The 16,199-nt window shown below is 42.7% G+C and overlaps 1 protein-coding gene across 1 annotated transcript; it reads right to left on the bottom strand.

Moving 5' to 3' along the window:
• Positions 1-427: 427 nt before the first annotated feature.
• LOC143297980 (uncharacterized) lies at positions 428-15,949 on the bottom strand. Its single transcript, XM_076610613.1, has 6 exons — positions 15,794-15,949; positions 10,037-10,102; positions 8,331-8,412; positions 5,153-5,317; positions 1,595-1,767; positions 428-554 (listed from the first exon to the last, which is right to left on the bottom strand). The coding sequence occupies exons 1-5, from the start codon at positions 15,803-15,805 to the stop codon at positions 1,601-1,603; spliced, it is 492 nt and encodes a 163-aa protein (XP_076466728.1). The 5' UTR covers positions 15,806-15,949; the 3' UTR covers positions 428-554; positions 1,595-1,600.
• Positions 15,950-16,199: the final 250 nt, after the last annotated feature.

Below are 16,199 nucleotides of genomic sequence, written 5' to 3'. Positions count from 1 at the left end.
TTGGGGAACATAATCCTGTTGAAACCGACTTAAAGGGAATTTAGACTTGGCCGGAACATAAATATAGGAACAAGGTGGTGACATAGAACTGGAGAAACACAGACTTGATAGATTTGGGGGGGTGCGGGGGGGAGGGGGGGGGGGCGTTGGGGGTTGGGGGGGATATATAAAGTGGGGGCGAGAGGGGGCAGGGGTACAGAGCTGGGGAAACAGACAACGGTCTCATGGCGCCAGGGCCTTTACTGCTGACAACCGCACTGTTCTTTCAGCCGGGTGTCATCATCTTTAACGTGGATGTGGCTAACGGAACGTGGAAGGGAGGAGGAAGGGAGAAAGAGAGATGGTTTGGAGGAGAGGGTGACTGGAGAGCGTTGGCGACATGGAGATGGGGAGGGGGTGGGGGGTGGGGGGCCCGGGGGGGGGGGGGGCGCGGGGAGCAGTCGAGGTGTTCAGTGTTGGGGTCCGGGTCCGTTCTTCCAAGGCACGCTTGTGGTAGTGGTGGTGGAGGTGTTGGTAGTCGTGGTGGTGGTGGTGGTGGAGATGATCGTCTGTATCTGGAAACAACAAAGCGCATTATATTGATTAATTGAGCAATTGTCTATGTCCGTCTGTCTCTCCTGTCTGTCTCTATCCGTCTCTCTGTCTCTCACTCTCATTTTCTCACATTATTATCATTATTATTATGATGATGATGATGATTATTATTATTATCATTATCACTATCATCATTATCATTATGAGCATTCACACCTAATGTTGAAAATAAGCCCTAGACGTTTACAAACAGAACACGTAATAATCAAAAAGGAAAAAAAACTGAACACAATATACCAAACATTACTAAAAATTATTCACCGCCGCACCCCTCCCCCCCTCCAACCCCCCCTCCCCCCTCCAACCCCCCCTGCCCCACAACTACAACACACACAAACGTACGCACACGCACGCGCATAAGTCATACATACAATCATAATACACAATCAAAAATACAACGAACAAATTCTGAAACTCTCAAACTCGCACACATGTAATAGTTTTTTCCTCAATGTTTTGTTTAATTTATCTTAATTTACTTTAAATGCACACAACCAAGATCGTGAAATGAACATGTTCACGTAATGAAATAAAAAGATCCTGAAAATACAACGCATTAACAGTCCAAATAGGCTACTCGTCTACCGTGCAGCATTGTTAACTGCTATTGATCGTAATGACAGCCATGATGTTGTCTTATCCAAACCAGTGCCACGACAATGTGTTGGCAAGGAGTACCGACTCACCGTTTGTGTGTGTGTGTGTGTGTGTGTGTGTGTGTGTGTGTGTGTGTGTGTGTGAGAGAGAGAGAGAGAGAGAGATAGAGAGAGAGAGTGTATGTGGTGTGTAAACCTTGGAGTGCGTGCGTGTGTGTGTGTGTGAGTGTGCGTGCGTGTGTGCGTGTATGTGCGTGCGTGTGTGCGTGTGCGTGTGTGTGTCAATGAGTGCGTGTGTGTGTGATGTGTATGTGTGAATGAGTGTGTGTGTGTGTGTGGTATGCGTGCATGCGTGAGTGAGTGCGTGCGCGTGCATTCTTGAAACAGAAGTGGTGGCACCTCACCGCTAGCTAGTTGCCAGAGGGGGGGTAGAGGCACATCCTGGCGGGGCAGGAGACAGTGCTGCGGCAGCACTTACTGCCGCTGTGACAGTCGGCGTCACTGAGGCACTCGTCCACACAGAAGTGGTTGTCTTCATCCACCGGTGCGGGGCACTGCCCGGGATTCTCGGCAGCAGCTAAAGCGAAGGGAATCACACACGCATGTACGTGCATGCAACGCACACACACACACACACACACACACAGAGACCCAGACACAGACAGACAGACACACCCCCAGATACAGACAGACAGACACACACCCAGATACAGACAGACAGACAGACAGACACCCAGATACAGACAGACAGACAGACACCCAGATACAGACACACACCGTTAAAAAATACCACCACGACCACGACCACGACGACGACCACCACCACCACCAACACACACACACACACACACACACACACACATATATATATATATAAATTCTGTAATTGTTTTGCATGCAGCATGTTTTTACCTGCCCAGTTTTACCTGATTTTTACTCACTGGTTGCTGTTTAACCAGCCTGGAAAGCTTTCACTTCTGTACCCTTGCCTGAAGAAGCTGTTTTTTTTACAGCGAAAATTTACTGCTTTTTAAGAATACAAGTTTTAAAGACATGAAAAGCCCACTGTTGTTGATATTTTTACATTCTACCAGTCTTAGCATTTACCTCAGTGCTTTCTGCAAGAAGCGGAGCCTAGGGCACGAAGAGAGTGTGAACTATCTGTATTGGCATATAATATATATATATATAGATAGATAGATAGATAGATAGATAGATATAATTATCTATCTATCTATAAACAGGAGACAGTTGATGATGTGTTCAGCAATGCAGCACTTCCACAACGTAACAAGGTTACAGGTCCAGTGATATCTATATATGTTTATATGTTGAGAGAGCGAGCGAGAGAGATTACACACACACACACACACACACACACATAGAGAGAGAGAGATAGATAGATAGATAGATAGGTATATGAACCGGCTAAAGTCGCAATTTATCATTTTTAAAATGTGTATACCATCTAAAAGTTTATAAATCACAGATTAAAAAAAACACACTTTTTTTCTATGATCTTTTCTAAGTTCGTGTGCCCGAGGAGTAGAAATGGAGAAATCAGCTCATGAAAAAAACACATATGTGTGTGCCCGTGACTTAAAAAAACCGTAATTATCCTGAATATCTATGTGGAATCAAAAGAATCAGAACTGGATAATCTTTAAATTTCCATATGAAAGAGGCACAGGAAAATTCTTATTTTCTCTCTGCACTACTCAAACGAACACAAGAATGGCAAGTGGAGGCGTCATGCAATACAAATTATTCAGCCACATGAAAAAAACCCCCACATATTTGCCTGCCTGTGACTTTAAAACAAGAATTTTCCTGAGCATATATGTGGTGTCAGACGATTTAGAATTAAGTAAATTTTAGATTTCGATATGACAAAGGCACAGGAAAATTCGTATTTTCTCTCTGAACTCAAACAAAGATCAGAATGGCAAGTGGAGAAGTGACGTCATGCAATACAGATTATACAGCCATAAGAGAGCCGACGGCGACAGTGAATGTTCAAATATTTCACGCCCATAAGCTGATGCATGAATCTTTGGAACTTCGACTAAGATCCTGATCAAACTAACGTTTACTAACTGCAGTCATGATGTGTATTGCAACATAATCAGCTAACGTAAAATCAGCATGGAACATAGACACTAGGATTATTTGTGTCTATGGCCTGGAAGCGCAAATCCATTGAATGTCACAACTGAAGTGATGGTCATGTGGTTTGTGTGCAGCATTACCAACAGCTCCAGTGTCTTGACAAGGATGGAGATCGTGTGTGAAAAGTGGTTGGGGGAGTGAGAGTGCGTGCGTGCATGTGTATGTGGGTGTGTGCGCACGCGCATGTACATATGTGTGCGCGTTTGTGTTTTGTGCATGTTCACATGTGTACGTGTGCGTAGGTATGCCTGTGTGTATATTTGTGTCTGTGTGCGTGTGTGCCCACGTGTACATGTGCGGTTTATGAACGTTTGTGTGTATATTCCGTTTGTGTATGTGAGTGATGGTAAAGTCAGTGACGGCGACAGTGAATGTTCAAATATTTCACGCCCATAAGCTGATGCATGAATCTTTTGAATGTATATATATATTCAGACTGAGTGACATGCACGGACAAGCAGGATGACAGGCAGACACACAGGACAGGAAGAACGATGTGCAAAGTGAAAAGCAGACATACAGTATGTAGGCCTAAAAAGAGACAGACTGACGGACAAACAACTGCCTGCATGCAAACGTATAGGAAATCATTCAGTCCTCTTCGATACTGCACGCAAAAAGTGTATCATCTACCTGTAGCGTTCTATCACCCCATGTACATAAAACTCCTAACAGTGTATGCATCCGTAACACCTGTCGAAACAACAAGAAGCCATTAACAATGTTAGGTTAATATTAAAGATGCCATAGACTCTCACGGCCACTGTGACTTAATTCATAAATCTTCACAGTCGCACCAATAGTAGGTTGTAAGTCTCCCGAATTTAGCCGCATGTCCGGATCATTAACGGTTTATTTCGTTGATGCTCGATCCGGTTCCAAAAACACTTTATAACCACTTCCCCGTCGTGGGAACACAGTCTAAGTTTGGTAAAAAGACGACATGACCTTGATTTTCTTGTTCGCAATTAAAACGTTAAGATGAAAGGTCACACAGCCTTTTCGGCCATGGAGGCAATCAGTAATACCCACTGTGTCCAGGGTCAGCATTGGAAGGTAGGGTGTCAATCCTCTCCTTCTGCCGCTTTAACCTTCCGTGACCCCAAGTCAGGCACCAATTTACACCTGGATGGGGTGAGGAAAAAGTGCCTCTCCCAAGGAAACATAGCCATGCTGAAACACTGATCACTGGTGAACACAGGATCGAACACAGGTCCAATGTCTGACTCTGACTCTGCACGGTGTCTCCTTGACCGTTAGACGGTTCTCTCTCTCTCTCTCTCTCTCTCTCTCTCTCTCTCTCTATATATATATATATATAAGAAGACAGTTTATATGTGTGAGCGAGCACCTGACTGCAGGTGGGGGAGGTAAAAAGGGGCGAAAGGAGAGGACTGGGCTCCGCCTTCCGATGCCAAGCTACATGAAACAGTGGTTGAGACTTCACCGCTTCGATGGCGATGGGCCCTTTAATCCCAACAATAACTAATCTGCTAAGAAATTATAAATTAAGTCACTATGTACCAGGCACGAACGCACGTCAGCTCAGGATCCTTGTGCACGTGTGTGTGTGTGTGTGTGTGTGTGTGTGTGTGCGTGCGTGTGAATTTGTGTGTTTGTCTGTGTGTGTGTGTGTGTGTGTGTGTGTGTGTGCGCGCGCGCGTGTGTGTATGTGCGTGTGTGCGCGTCTGTCTGTGCGCATGCATGTGTGTCTGTGGGCCTGTGTCTGTGCGTGTGTCTGTGTGTGTGTGCGTGTGCGTGTGTGTGTTTAGAATTCACAAACGCATACCCACCTGGAGCCGCACGACAGCACCTGGCGAAAGTGTCCATGAGCTCGGTGCTGCAGTAGTATCCTGACGGACATACTTTCTTGGCGTGACACACACGGGCGCCGTACCCACTCCCCGTCAGCAGTGGCCGAGTGTCAATGCAGCCGCCTGGAGCATCGTAGTCTGCCCCTGTTACAACACAATGCTGGATTTCAACGGTTGCTGTTCCGATTCGCCTATTACCGTTTCACCTACTCTTTGATCGTACCGCCACCCTCAGTAGCCTCTTGACAGTTTTGCCTCTTGTCCTGCTTCGCCTCTTTCACGGGTGTGTCGCTCTCTGGGTGTGCTGCTCAAAGTTTCTTACCAACAAAGTTAGTGTCTGCATTATCTACAAGGCTTTGTAACACGACAGGCTATCATTATAAATTGCAAGTGTAGACTACAGCCTTGTCATGTAGTCCCAAAACTCAAGTGGAAAGACGTTAAACTGAAACTCCACAGTGTCCTCCTCTTCCTCATCGTTCATCTTCAATTAAAAACGAAAACACCCCAGTTTGGGTCCTCTCCACAACCGAGCGTGATTGGGGTAAGCCCGTGTCAAGGTCTTCGGTGTCGGCAGATTCAGGGGTGGGGTTGGGGGTGGAGGGCTGTCGTTGGAGGGACGCGGTGGCGGTCTCCACTTTTGGGGGTGGAGTGGGGGTGGGGGGTCGCTCGCTCAGTCTGGTTCCGCCAATAGACGATTACTATCGTCAGCAGGAGGCTTTAGTAGGTGATTCGGTAGCAGTGCAGGGTCTCCTCTGGTATGCGGCCTCCATTCAATCTATCATCGATAGTTCCCTGCAGACTGCCGACGCTGGGGATGCGACAGAACTGGGGTGTGGCAGTGTATGAGGGACTGGAATGAGCGGCGTGGGAGTAATGCCACTAAAAATGTGCAGACCATGGAGGAAAAAAATCCTGACCATGGATAACAAAGTCTCCGATCTGACAGTGGTAACTAAGTCACTACGGGAAGTGATGACCTGGTGGTACTACGTCCAGCCAGGAAGGGAGAGAATCTGAGTGCATGTGACCGAATCACACACTCGCCAGTATATTCTCCCCCTTCACTGGACCTTGAGTGGTGGTCTGGACGCTAACCTTCCTGGTCTAATCTTTTCCATAATTTGTGTTAGAAATCTGTTCTCGTATTAAGAACTTTTGGGGGTGGGGAGAGTAGGGGGGTGGGGCATATCTCGTACTCCAACATATCCTGCCAAAATATGACTGAACCCAAACCAGAGTAAACTGAACTTTTATTATATACAGAGAGAGAGAGAGAGAGAGAGAGAGAGATAGAAGGGGGTGGAAAACGAAGCAGAGAGGGTGGGAGTGAACAAGAGACCCCCCCCCACCCCCACCCCCCCAAAAAAAAAAACCCACACACACACAAAACGTGGTGTGATTAGAATGACAATCAGTGGCCATCAGGATCTAACAGAATGCCTTACTCATATAAATGTTGTGACAATTGGGCAAGAACAATAGACACTGTACAAATAGAAACACACATTAGCAAACGTGGGGAACAGCTCACTGACATGCCATGGAAAGAGTAATAAAGATACAAACGTGTCATACTTAATAAGCAGTGGCTTCTGGGTTGTTTTCCAGCAATTTTTTCGTAATTAACAAATAATTTGAGGCTAAATGTCTATCGTAATTTAGGGATGATAAACCTCCATCACATCTATTTTTGAAACACAAAACGTGTATGACATTCTGAAATAGGATAATTCAAAGGAATAATGATATCCTGAATCACACCGGAGAACCATTTGTCCAAACAAAAAACATCCATATAAGTGCTACCAAATGACGAAAAGAAATGAATACAGCAGTATCGTAATAAACGCGAAAGCTATTAGCAACAACAACAGAAAATAAAGAAAACAACAAAAAAACAAAACAAAGGAAAAAAAAAAGTATTGTCCGAAAGAAAGGCAACATTCTCACGTTGGTGACTGTGAAATTTATGACGGTGTGCTGAAATGTATATCTATGTGAAACTGTTCCGAGGGAATCTGCAACTATTTTGGGCTTTTCAAGTTTCACGTCCTGAGAAGATCAAGTATATCGCAGTTGAAATTAATATTCCCGAAACAATCATTCCAACTTAATTTGTCGAAGAACAATTGTCAACATGGCATCCATTTGATATGAAAATCGGTAGATTTTAGGTTTATCCCTGCTGTATATTATTCAGTTCTGTACCTACAAAAAATCTATTCAAGAAGCCTCGAAAAATATGTATATTTTTGTGCAGTATGCCTTGATTAGAATATTGTTTTGACCAGGATCTAAACAAGGAAATGGTGATGTTAATGTATGTTGCTGAATCACATAGGTTATGAAGACACCTGAAGAAAAGTTGAAGTCTGCAAATACATCATAACATTCCAGAATAGAGTTTGACAGCATGATGTATCTCCTCCACAGACAGACAGAGGGAGGAAGAGAAAGAGAAAGGGGACGAAGAGAGAGAGAGAGAGAGAGAGCACTGAACACTGAAATGTTTAATGCCATTTGCTGTAAAGCTCTAGTGACATAGGTGGTAGTAGGTACTAATCAGAACAAAATAGTGCAAAACAGATAAAATGGAACAGAAAGAAAGAAAAAAAAGAATTGAAACAAGATAAACTAATAAGAGATTTTCGACACTTTGGCACTTTGTCATTAACTTAAAGTACATGTGATAGGGGGGCAACGTGCCTTTTTTTCAGTCGTTCGTCTCCAAGGTTTGGACAGTACACAGAAAACAAAGTACATATAAATCATATAATGAATATTTACGCATGTAACATCGGCACACATCATATCAATAAAAACACATACTAAAGAACATACAAATCATGAAATAATTATTTATGCCTGAACATCAAAACCCATCATATCAATACGGACACATCATATTAATTACAATGTTGAGATTGACCATCCAAATGCAGCCCTTCCTTTTTATCTATGCTTTATTTCTCATAAAACTCATCCTAATATTTAATTGATTAATGGGTATCTGGACCGATGATGGACGTTTTCCGTATATTTATTGCCTCAGATACATATCTGAGAGAGAGAGAGAGAAAGAGAGAGACACAGAGAGACGGAAAGGAAAGAGGAATTGAAAGAGTGACAGACAGACATACAGACACAGACTCACCAAGACAGGTGGCCTCCAAGGAACAGGCGTTGTTAGCATCACATGTTTCCACCTCATAACACACATCTGACCCCTGGCACACCTGCACAGCGGAATGGGCCAGGAATCATCACTGCCACCACCATCACCATCATCATCTTCATCATCATGACCATCACCATCATCATCTTCATCATGACCATCATCATCTTCATCATCATGACCATCACCATCATCATCTTCATCATCATGACCATCACCATCATCATCTTCATCATGACCATCATCATCTTCATCATCATGACCATCACCATCATCATCTTCATCATCATCATCTTCATCATCATGACCATCACCATCATCATCTTTATCATCATGACCATCACCATCATCATCTTCATCATCATGACCATCACCATCATCATCTTCATCATCATGACCACCATCATCATCTTCATCATCATGACCATCACCATCATCATCTTCATCATCATGACCATCACCATCATCATCTTCATCATCATGACCATCACCATCATCATCTTTATCATCATGACCATCACCACAATCATCTTCATCATGATGACCATCACCACCATCATCTTCATCATCATGACCATCACCACAATCATCTTCATCATCATGACCACCACCATCATCATCTTCATCATCATGACCATCACCACAATCATCTTCATCATCATGACCATCACCACAATCATCTTTATCATCATGACCATCACCATCATCATCTTCATCATCATGACCATCACCATCATCATCTTTATCATCATGACCATCACCATCATCATCTTCATCATCATGACCATCACCATCATCATCTTTATCATCATGACCACCACCATCACCATCATCATGACCATTACCATCACCACCATCATCATAATCATTATAATCATGACAATCACCACAACCTTAGCTGATAAGTAGTGTATTGTCTTACTTTCCATTAACAGTTTGGAGTAAACAGCAAACAATATTCTATTTATGTGTCACGCGTGTGACTGAATATTTGAGAAAAATGAAATGGTCGAAATATGAAAAGATGGGTATCACATAGGGTATATGAATGGTTGACTGTATAAAAAAAAAAAAGAAAAAAGAAAAAAAGTCAGCTGAACGATCCAAACAAATGGTCACATTTATTGAGAGGAGAACAAAAGGCATAATCTGTTGAAGGCAGAGATTGAAAAACAAAACGAGTGAACAGAAAATTGTCAGAAGAAGTTGAAAAGAAGCCAAGGTCGCGTCCCGTAGCCTTTATGGCTTTCGGGGCAACGGATTGATATCAAATGTCGAGGCTTTGGCACAGGAAGGCGGGGCCCAATCCTCTCCTTCCGCTGTGTTAACCATCCCTTAGTGAAATCAAACAGCTGGGTGGGGTGAGGGAAATCGGAATAAGATGCCTTTCCCAAAGACACAACACCATACTGATTTTGGGCCTCCAAGTCTGGTCACTAGTGGACACTGGATGAGAAGGGTAATGCCTAACCGACTCGTCATGGCACCTGCTCAATGGAAAGTAAAGGTACTTAAAACGTGTTGTTCACGAGAAAAGAAAAAACAACACACCAATACTCCGCTTCGTATGATTACATCACGATGACGCCTTTTTATCTATATTAATCTTCTGCTGCCTTTGATGATTCATTGTGTACCCATGTGTGCAAACAAACAAACAAACAAAAAACAAATGTTTATCTCACCGTGTCTTTACACAAGGTGTCGGCCATGGAAGTGGCCAGGATGCTGAAAAGAACAGCGACTGTCACCTGCAACACACAACTTTCCTGTTTTCGCTGGTATCGGTTCTCTGATTTTAGATCTATACACAGAGAAAATGAATTCCCGACTCACAATCAAGAGTTTGAACTTACATGTATATGTCAATGGTTTCACACAACCTTCCACGGGACATCGTTGCTGCACACACACACACACGCACACACACACAGACACACACACACACAAACAGTTCCTGGAAGAGAAAGGTAAAAGAAGCCGTCCAGATCAAGACAAGAAAAAGCCTGGCCTCAGCCGTGACACTGGCCGGAAGCTCCCTCCAATTCATTACAACACCACTATTGGGCGCCTGTTGCCAGGCAACATTAATGAACTTTCCTTAACCACAGTGTGTCCAACCCAAGACTTGCTTGTAACAATTTGTTTGTGGAAGGTGGTGTGACACCACTGAAAAAAAACTACAGGCAAGCAAGCTCGAACTCTCGGTACTGAGTAAAGACGCTTTCTTCCGTTTCTTTCATGTTCTCGTTTTAAGGTCTGTTCACCCGTCTTCTGTCATCTTAAAACAAGAGGCAAAACCTTCATGGCTCACGTGTGATTCCTGACAACAACCGAACCGAAAATTGAAAGGCGAGGGTGGGGTAGAGTTAGAGTGAGGTTTCCCGTACTTAAATATTGTTGATCAAATAATATTTTTGCTCGCTGCTAGAAACGAGTGTCGGAAAGCTGAACGACACGTTCTAAGCCTTGTCGATGGGCATTTCAATGTTTTGTGATCATAATATACATCTCAACCTTTCCCGGTCTTCATTACCACCTTCTGACTTCGATAAATCATAACGAAACACATATTCGGGCATGGTATATAAAGCATGATAATCAATCCGGGTAAGTTCGGTCCTTTGACAAAATTTTGATGGATCGCAAACATTCTAAAACTCACATGGCACTCATTTCGTGCTGTGTGACTCGTCAGTTCATCACTTTGGTTTCTGCAAAATGCCATAATAATGGCTATTCATTGTCGATGTGCGTGACTTCAAAATGTTTCAATTTCCCTCTTTCTCTCTCCCTGTGTATGTGTGTGTGATCGGACTGATCTAAATCCAGACAGGAAGAATTTCGTGATACGCGTTCCGTGCAGTGACAGCAATGTCCCAAATATCTGTTTGCCATTTCTTTCTTGTGTGTTTTGTGACCAGAAAGTCTGTGATTTCGATCGTTGATCGTTGATATCATGCAGTAAGTTACAAGGCCTTTGCAGAAATTATTTTCTAAATAAAACTTAGTGGCTTTCTTTACCTCCTTTAAATAATATATTATCACGTACCGTCAGTGGACGAGCTCCTGCATATGTATGAAGACACTGCAACACCACTTTTACCGACAAAGGAACACTTGGATAAAAGCGGTTAGTGTAAGATCTTCACATAGAGAGTGTAACACAGTAGCCTTTCAGTGCCTTTAGCCACAGGCCTGTTTCAAAATATAATGTTTTATATTAACGAAATCCGTTGAAAAAAAAAAAGCAAAAAAAAAAAAAAAAAAAAAAAGCCCAAGCACATTCAGGTTGATTTCAGCTTTCCATGGTAGAATTCAATTCCTCGTATCAAGTGTATGCTACAATGTAACTTCCATACATATAAGAGGTATTTTCCTTTTGATTAAATGACTGGCATTAATCAGTATCATTTGGTTGCACAGGAGTGCTGTTAATAAGAAATAAACATGCAAGAATACCTGACTGTGGAACTATTATTTTAAAACATAAAAAATGTATGTCCATCGAAGAAGTACATTATTATTATATCTATTATGTATGGGAGGAACATTAAAAAAAAAGAAAAAGGAAAAAAAAGAAAGAAAAAAAAGTTAAGCCAAACTTGGTGTCAGCACACAAGGTATTTAAGAGAAAATGAATATGTTATAGCTTACTACACACACACACACACACAGTTGAAATACCGTATTATTACACAGACTCACGTTGTATGTAAAGGAACACGTGAGCAAAAAAGGATCAGAAAAAGGAACCAGGCCATTTTGTATTGGACATAATTTTCAGCAAGAGGGATATGTTTTTCAGTGTTCCTCACCAACTGTACGCTAAAACGTCTCCCTTGGCAACCACTGCTAATAAAACATGTGTGTGCGTGCGTGTGACTGAAGACTGCATGACACAAGGCAAGAGTGATGAGCGCCTGAAGACAGCTGATAGTCTGTTCTACCCAGATAGGTAACCCTGTTATTTGTAAAGCACTTGGCTTGAGTTTGGCTGCTGATCAAAGATAGACACTATATAAGTATGGACAATAATACCCTTTGTTCTCTCTGAGTGGGGTAGTATGGGTTATTTTACAAGCGCAAAGTGTATGTTACACACGGGATCTCAGTTCATCGTCTCATCCGAAAGACTAGCATCCAGACCGCCACTCGAGGCCTAGCGGATGAGGAGTGTGGGGTTTGATCCTGTGCACTCAGAATCTCTCGCTCCCTATGCGGGCGTGCTTCCACTAGGCCACCACTCCACTTCAGTGATGATCTTTACTTGGCCTCTACTCCTTCCCTGCCATACCTACCCACATTCCGTTCGTACACACTCTGTCTCTGGCTATACCTCTGTGCCTGCCCATCTGTAGTTCTTCACAAAACGTGAAGGACCGCTTGGGTACTGACAAAGTTTTTCTTCTCGTGGGCATGCTGAACTGACGCTGAATTTCCAGCCCAAAAAGTGGTGTATGCACCTAATGTAATGAACACCAATAATAACCAGAGGTACTCTCTTCCGTTAAAAAAAAGACATATGCAGCCTAAATCATTTCTCGATGTTTAACATGTTTATAAAGATATACCAGCGTTTTAGAAATAGCACTTAACCTCTCAACAGCCATGCCCCTCACTAAAACCTCACGGGCATAGTGATGTCACTGATGACATCATCAAAAGAAAGGAAAATAACTCTGGAAGGCTGAAGATTCACACATTTGATCAAGAGTGGCATGTCTCCAGACGACATATTCCTAATTTTTTTTTTTAGCTGATTGTTCTGGATATTGATTTATGATATGATGAAATACCACTTTCTGTTGTTGTTTTTTATCGGCAGTCAAGGGGCTAACATTTTTTGAAGTATGTGTAATTTCCATACAGATAAAAATGGGATATATCAATGAAGAAGTGTAATGATTCATAACGTTATGGAAATAATCACACCGCATGGCATTTCCCTGATGATATTTGTCCCACACGAAGACACTCAGTAATGTGACATTAGTTCTATGCTGGTGGCAGTTATATTGTGTGTCACTCGGTCCAATACTGCACTGTGTTCCTTGTTCTCAGGATCCGATGGGCGTGTTTTAACCTTTATACCAAAACTACATTTAAGTGTTTGAGTCCACGTGTTACATTTAAGTGTTTGAGTCCACGTGTTAGATTTCTAAGTGATTGAGTCCACGTGTTACATTTACGTGTTTGAGTCCACGTGTTACATTTAAGTGTTTAAGTCCACGTGTTACATTTAAGTGATTGAGTCCACGTGTTACATTTAAGTGATTGAGTCCACGTGTTAGATTTCTAAGTGTTTGAGTCCACGTGTTACATTTAAGTGATTGAGTCCATGTGTTACATCTAAGTGTTTGAGTCCACGTGTTACATTTAAGTGTTTGAGTCCACGTGTTAGATTTCTAAGTGACTGAGTCCACGTGTTACATTTACGTGTTTGAGTCCACGTGTTACATTTAAGTGATTGAGTCCACGTGTTTCATCAAAGTGATTGAGTCCACGTGTTACATTTAAGTGACGAGTCCACGTGTTAGATTTCTAAGTGATCGATTCCACGTATTAGATTTCTATGTGACAGAGTCCACGTGTTAGATTTCTAAGTGATTGAGTCCACGTGTTATCTAAGTGATTGAGTCTACGTATTACATCTAAGGGATTGAGACCATGTGTTACATCTAAGTGTTTGAGTCCACGTGTTACATTTAAGTGATTGAGTCCACGTGTTAGATTTCTAAGTGTTTGAGTCCACGTGTTACATTTAAGTGATTGAGTCCACGTGTTAGATTTCTAAGTGTTTGAGTCCACGTGTTACATCTAAGTGATTGAGTCCACGTGTTACATCTAAGTGATTGAGTCCACGTGTTACATCTAAGTGATTGAGTCCACGTGTTACATTTAATTTATTGAGTCCATGTGTTACATCTAAGTGATTGAGTCCACGTGTTACATATAATTTATTGAGTCCATGTGTTACATCTAAGTGATTGAGTCCACGTGTTACATTTAATTTATTGAGTCCATGTGTTACATCTAAGTGATTGAGTCCATGTGTTACATTTAAGTGACTGAGTCCACGTGTTAGATTTCTAAGTGTTTGAGTCCACGTGCTACATTTAAGTGATAGAGTCCACGCGTTACATTGAAGTGATTGAGCCCACGTGTTACATTTAAGTACCTTTTGGGTCAAGTGGTAAAGCGTCCGCCCAGAAGCGAGAGAAACTGAGCGCGCTGGTTCGAATCCCACAGTCGCCAGGCCAGTATTTTCTACCCCTCAACTAGACCTTGAGATATGGTCTGGACGCTAGTTATTCGGATGAGACGATAAACTGAGGTCCCGTGTGTAGCATGCACTTAGCGCACGTTACAGAACCCACGGCAACAATTTAAAAGAGTTGTCCCTGGCAAAATTCTTTTTATTTTTTGTTTGTTTGAAAATCCGGTTTTGATAAGAAAACAAATAAAACTGCATGCAGAAAAATTCGAAAGAAAAAAAGGGTGGTGCTCTCAGTGTAGGGACGCGCCCTCCCTGGGAAGAGCAGCCCGGATTTCACACAGAGAAATCTGTTGTGACAAAAAGAGTACTACAATACAATGTTAAAATGGTCCAATACGGCCATGGGGGCAGTTAATACATATCCACCTTGTCCAGGGGATGGCAATGGGAAGACGGGAGCCAATCTTCTCTTTCCGACGATTTAACCTTCCCCAGCTGAAGTCAGTTACCCATTCACACCTTCTTTCCGTTACACGACCAACATCGACTTGCTGATGACTATGTCGTGGTTTATGCATGCTGGGTATTTTTGTATCTCTATAACCCACAGAACACTGACATGGGTTACAGGATCTTTAACGTGCGTATTTGATCTTCTGCGTGCGTATACACACGAAGGGGGTTCAGGCACGACCTGCACGTATGTTGACCTGGGAGATCGGAAAAAATCTCCACCCTTTACCCACCAGGCGCCGTTACCATGATCCTCAGATTTCAAGTCCAACGCTTAAACCACTCGGTTACTGCGTCCTGATGACAGTGAGGAACATAGGAATGAAGGACACACCACCATGCGGAAACGGAGTCTGGAACCCTGGTACTGGTGAACACTGGATAAAAAAAAAAAAAAAAAATCGTCTAACTGATTCTGCCACAGCTCCTCCATACGTTACCAGATGACAAACTGGCTGAAGCTCCCGCACACTTAAAACAAGCCCTTAGAATAAATCAAACTACCTGCAACATTATTACAAATAACCACAACCATTGAGATATGAATTCACAAAATGACAGATCTGTACACAAACACACTGGTACAATGGAACTCCCTGACCTATCATCAATGGAATCGATTAGCAAACTTTATGGAAAATAAATAAATAAATACATAAAATAAAATAAAATAAAATGAAAAATAAGACATCTGATAAATGATACTCACCAGGAGCTGCATTCTGGAGCGATAAAGTTGAAGTCTCAACGCTGTGAACAAAAGTGCAAAATCCCAAAGGACAAGACGTCACACCAATCAGTCAGTCAGATCTCTGCAGCAGCGACAATTGCCCCTTTCGCTCTGTCTTACCTCTGGACTGCTACTGTTCTCGTACGGCATGCATATATAGCACTGGTTGGGAGAGGGAAGGGGGTTGGGGTGGAGGAGGGGGGGGGGAGGAGCATGACCACTATACGTCATCTGTCAGCGTAGAGAGCAGAGAGATGGGGCAGGAGGTAAAGATGGGGGTGACAGAACAACCAGCTTTCAAGATAGTGGCAGTTAATGAAGCAAACAACGGCAACAGACTGCTGACAATAGGGGCACATGCTGTTATGCTGGCGGACTCGCTGTG

The sequence above is a fragment of the Babylonia areolata genome, chromosome 23 (assembly GCF_041734735.1).
Source record: "Babylonia areolata isolate BAREFJ2019XMU chromosome 23, ASM4173473v1, whole genome shotgun sequence".
Lineage (NCBI taxonomy): Eukaryota > Metazoa > Mollusca > Gastropoda > Neogastropoda > Buccinidae > Babylonia > Babylonia areolata.
Note: the sequence above shows the minus strand (reverse complement) of the source record. Positions and strands in the feature narration are given on the sequence as shown.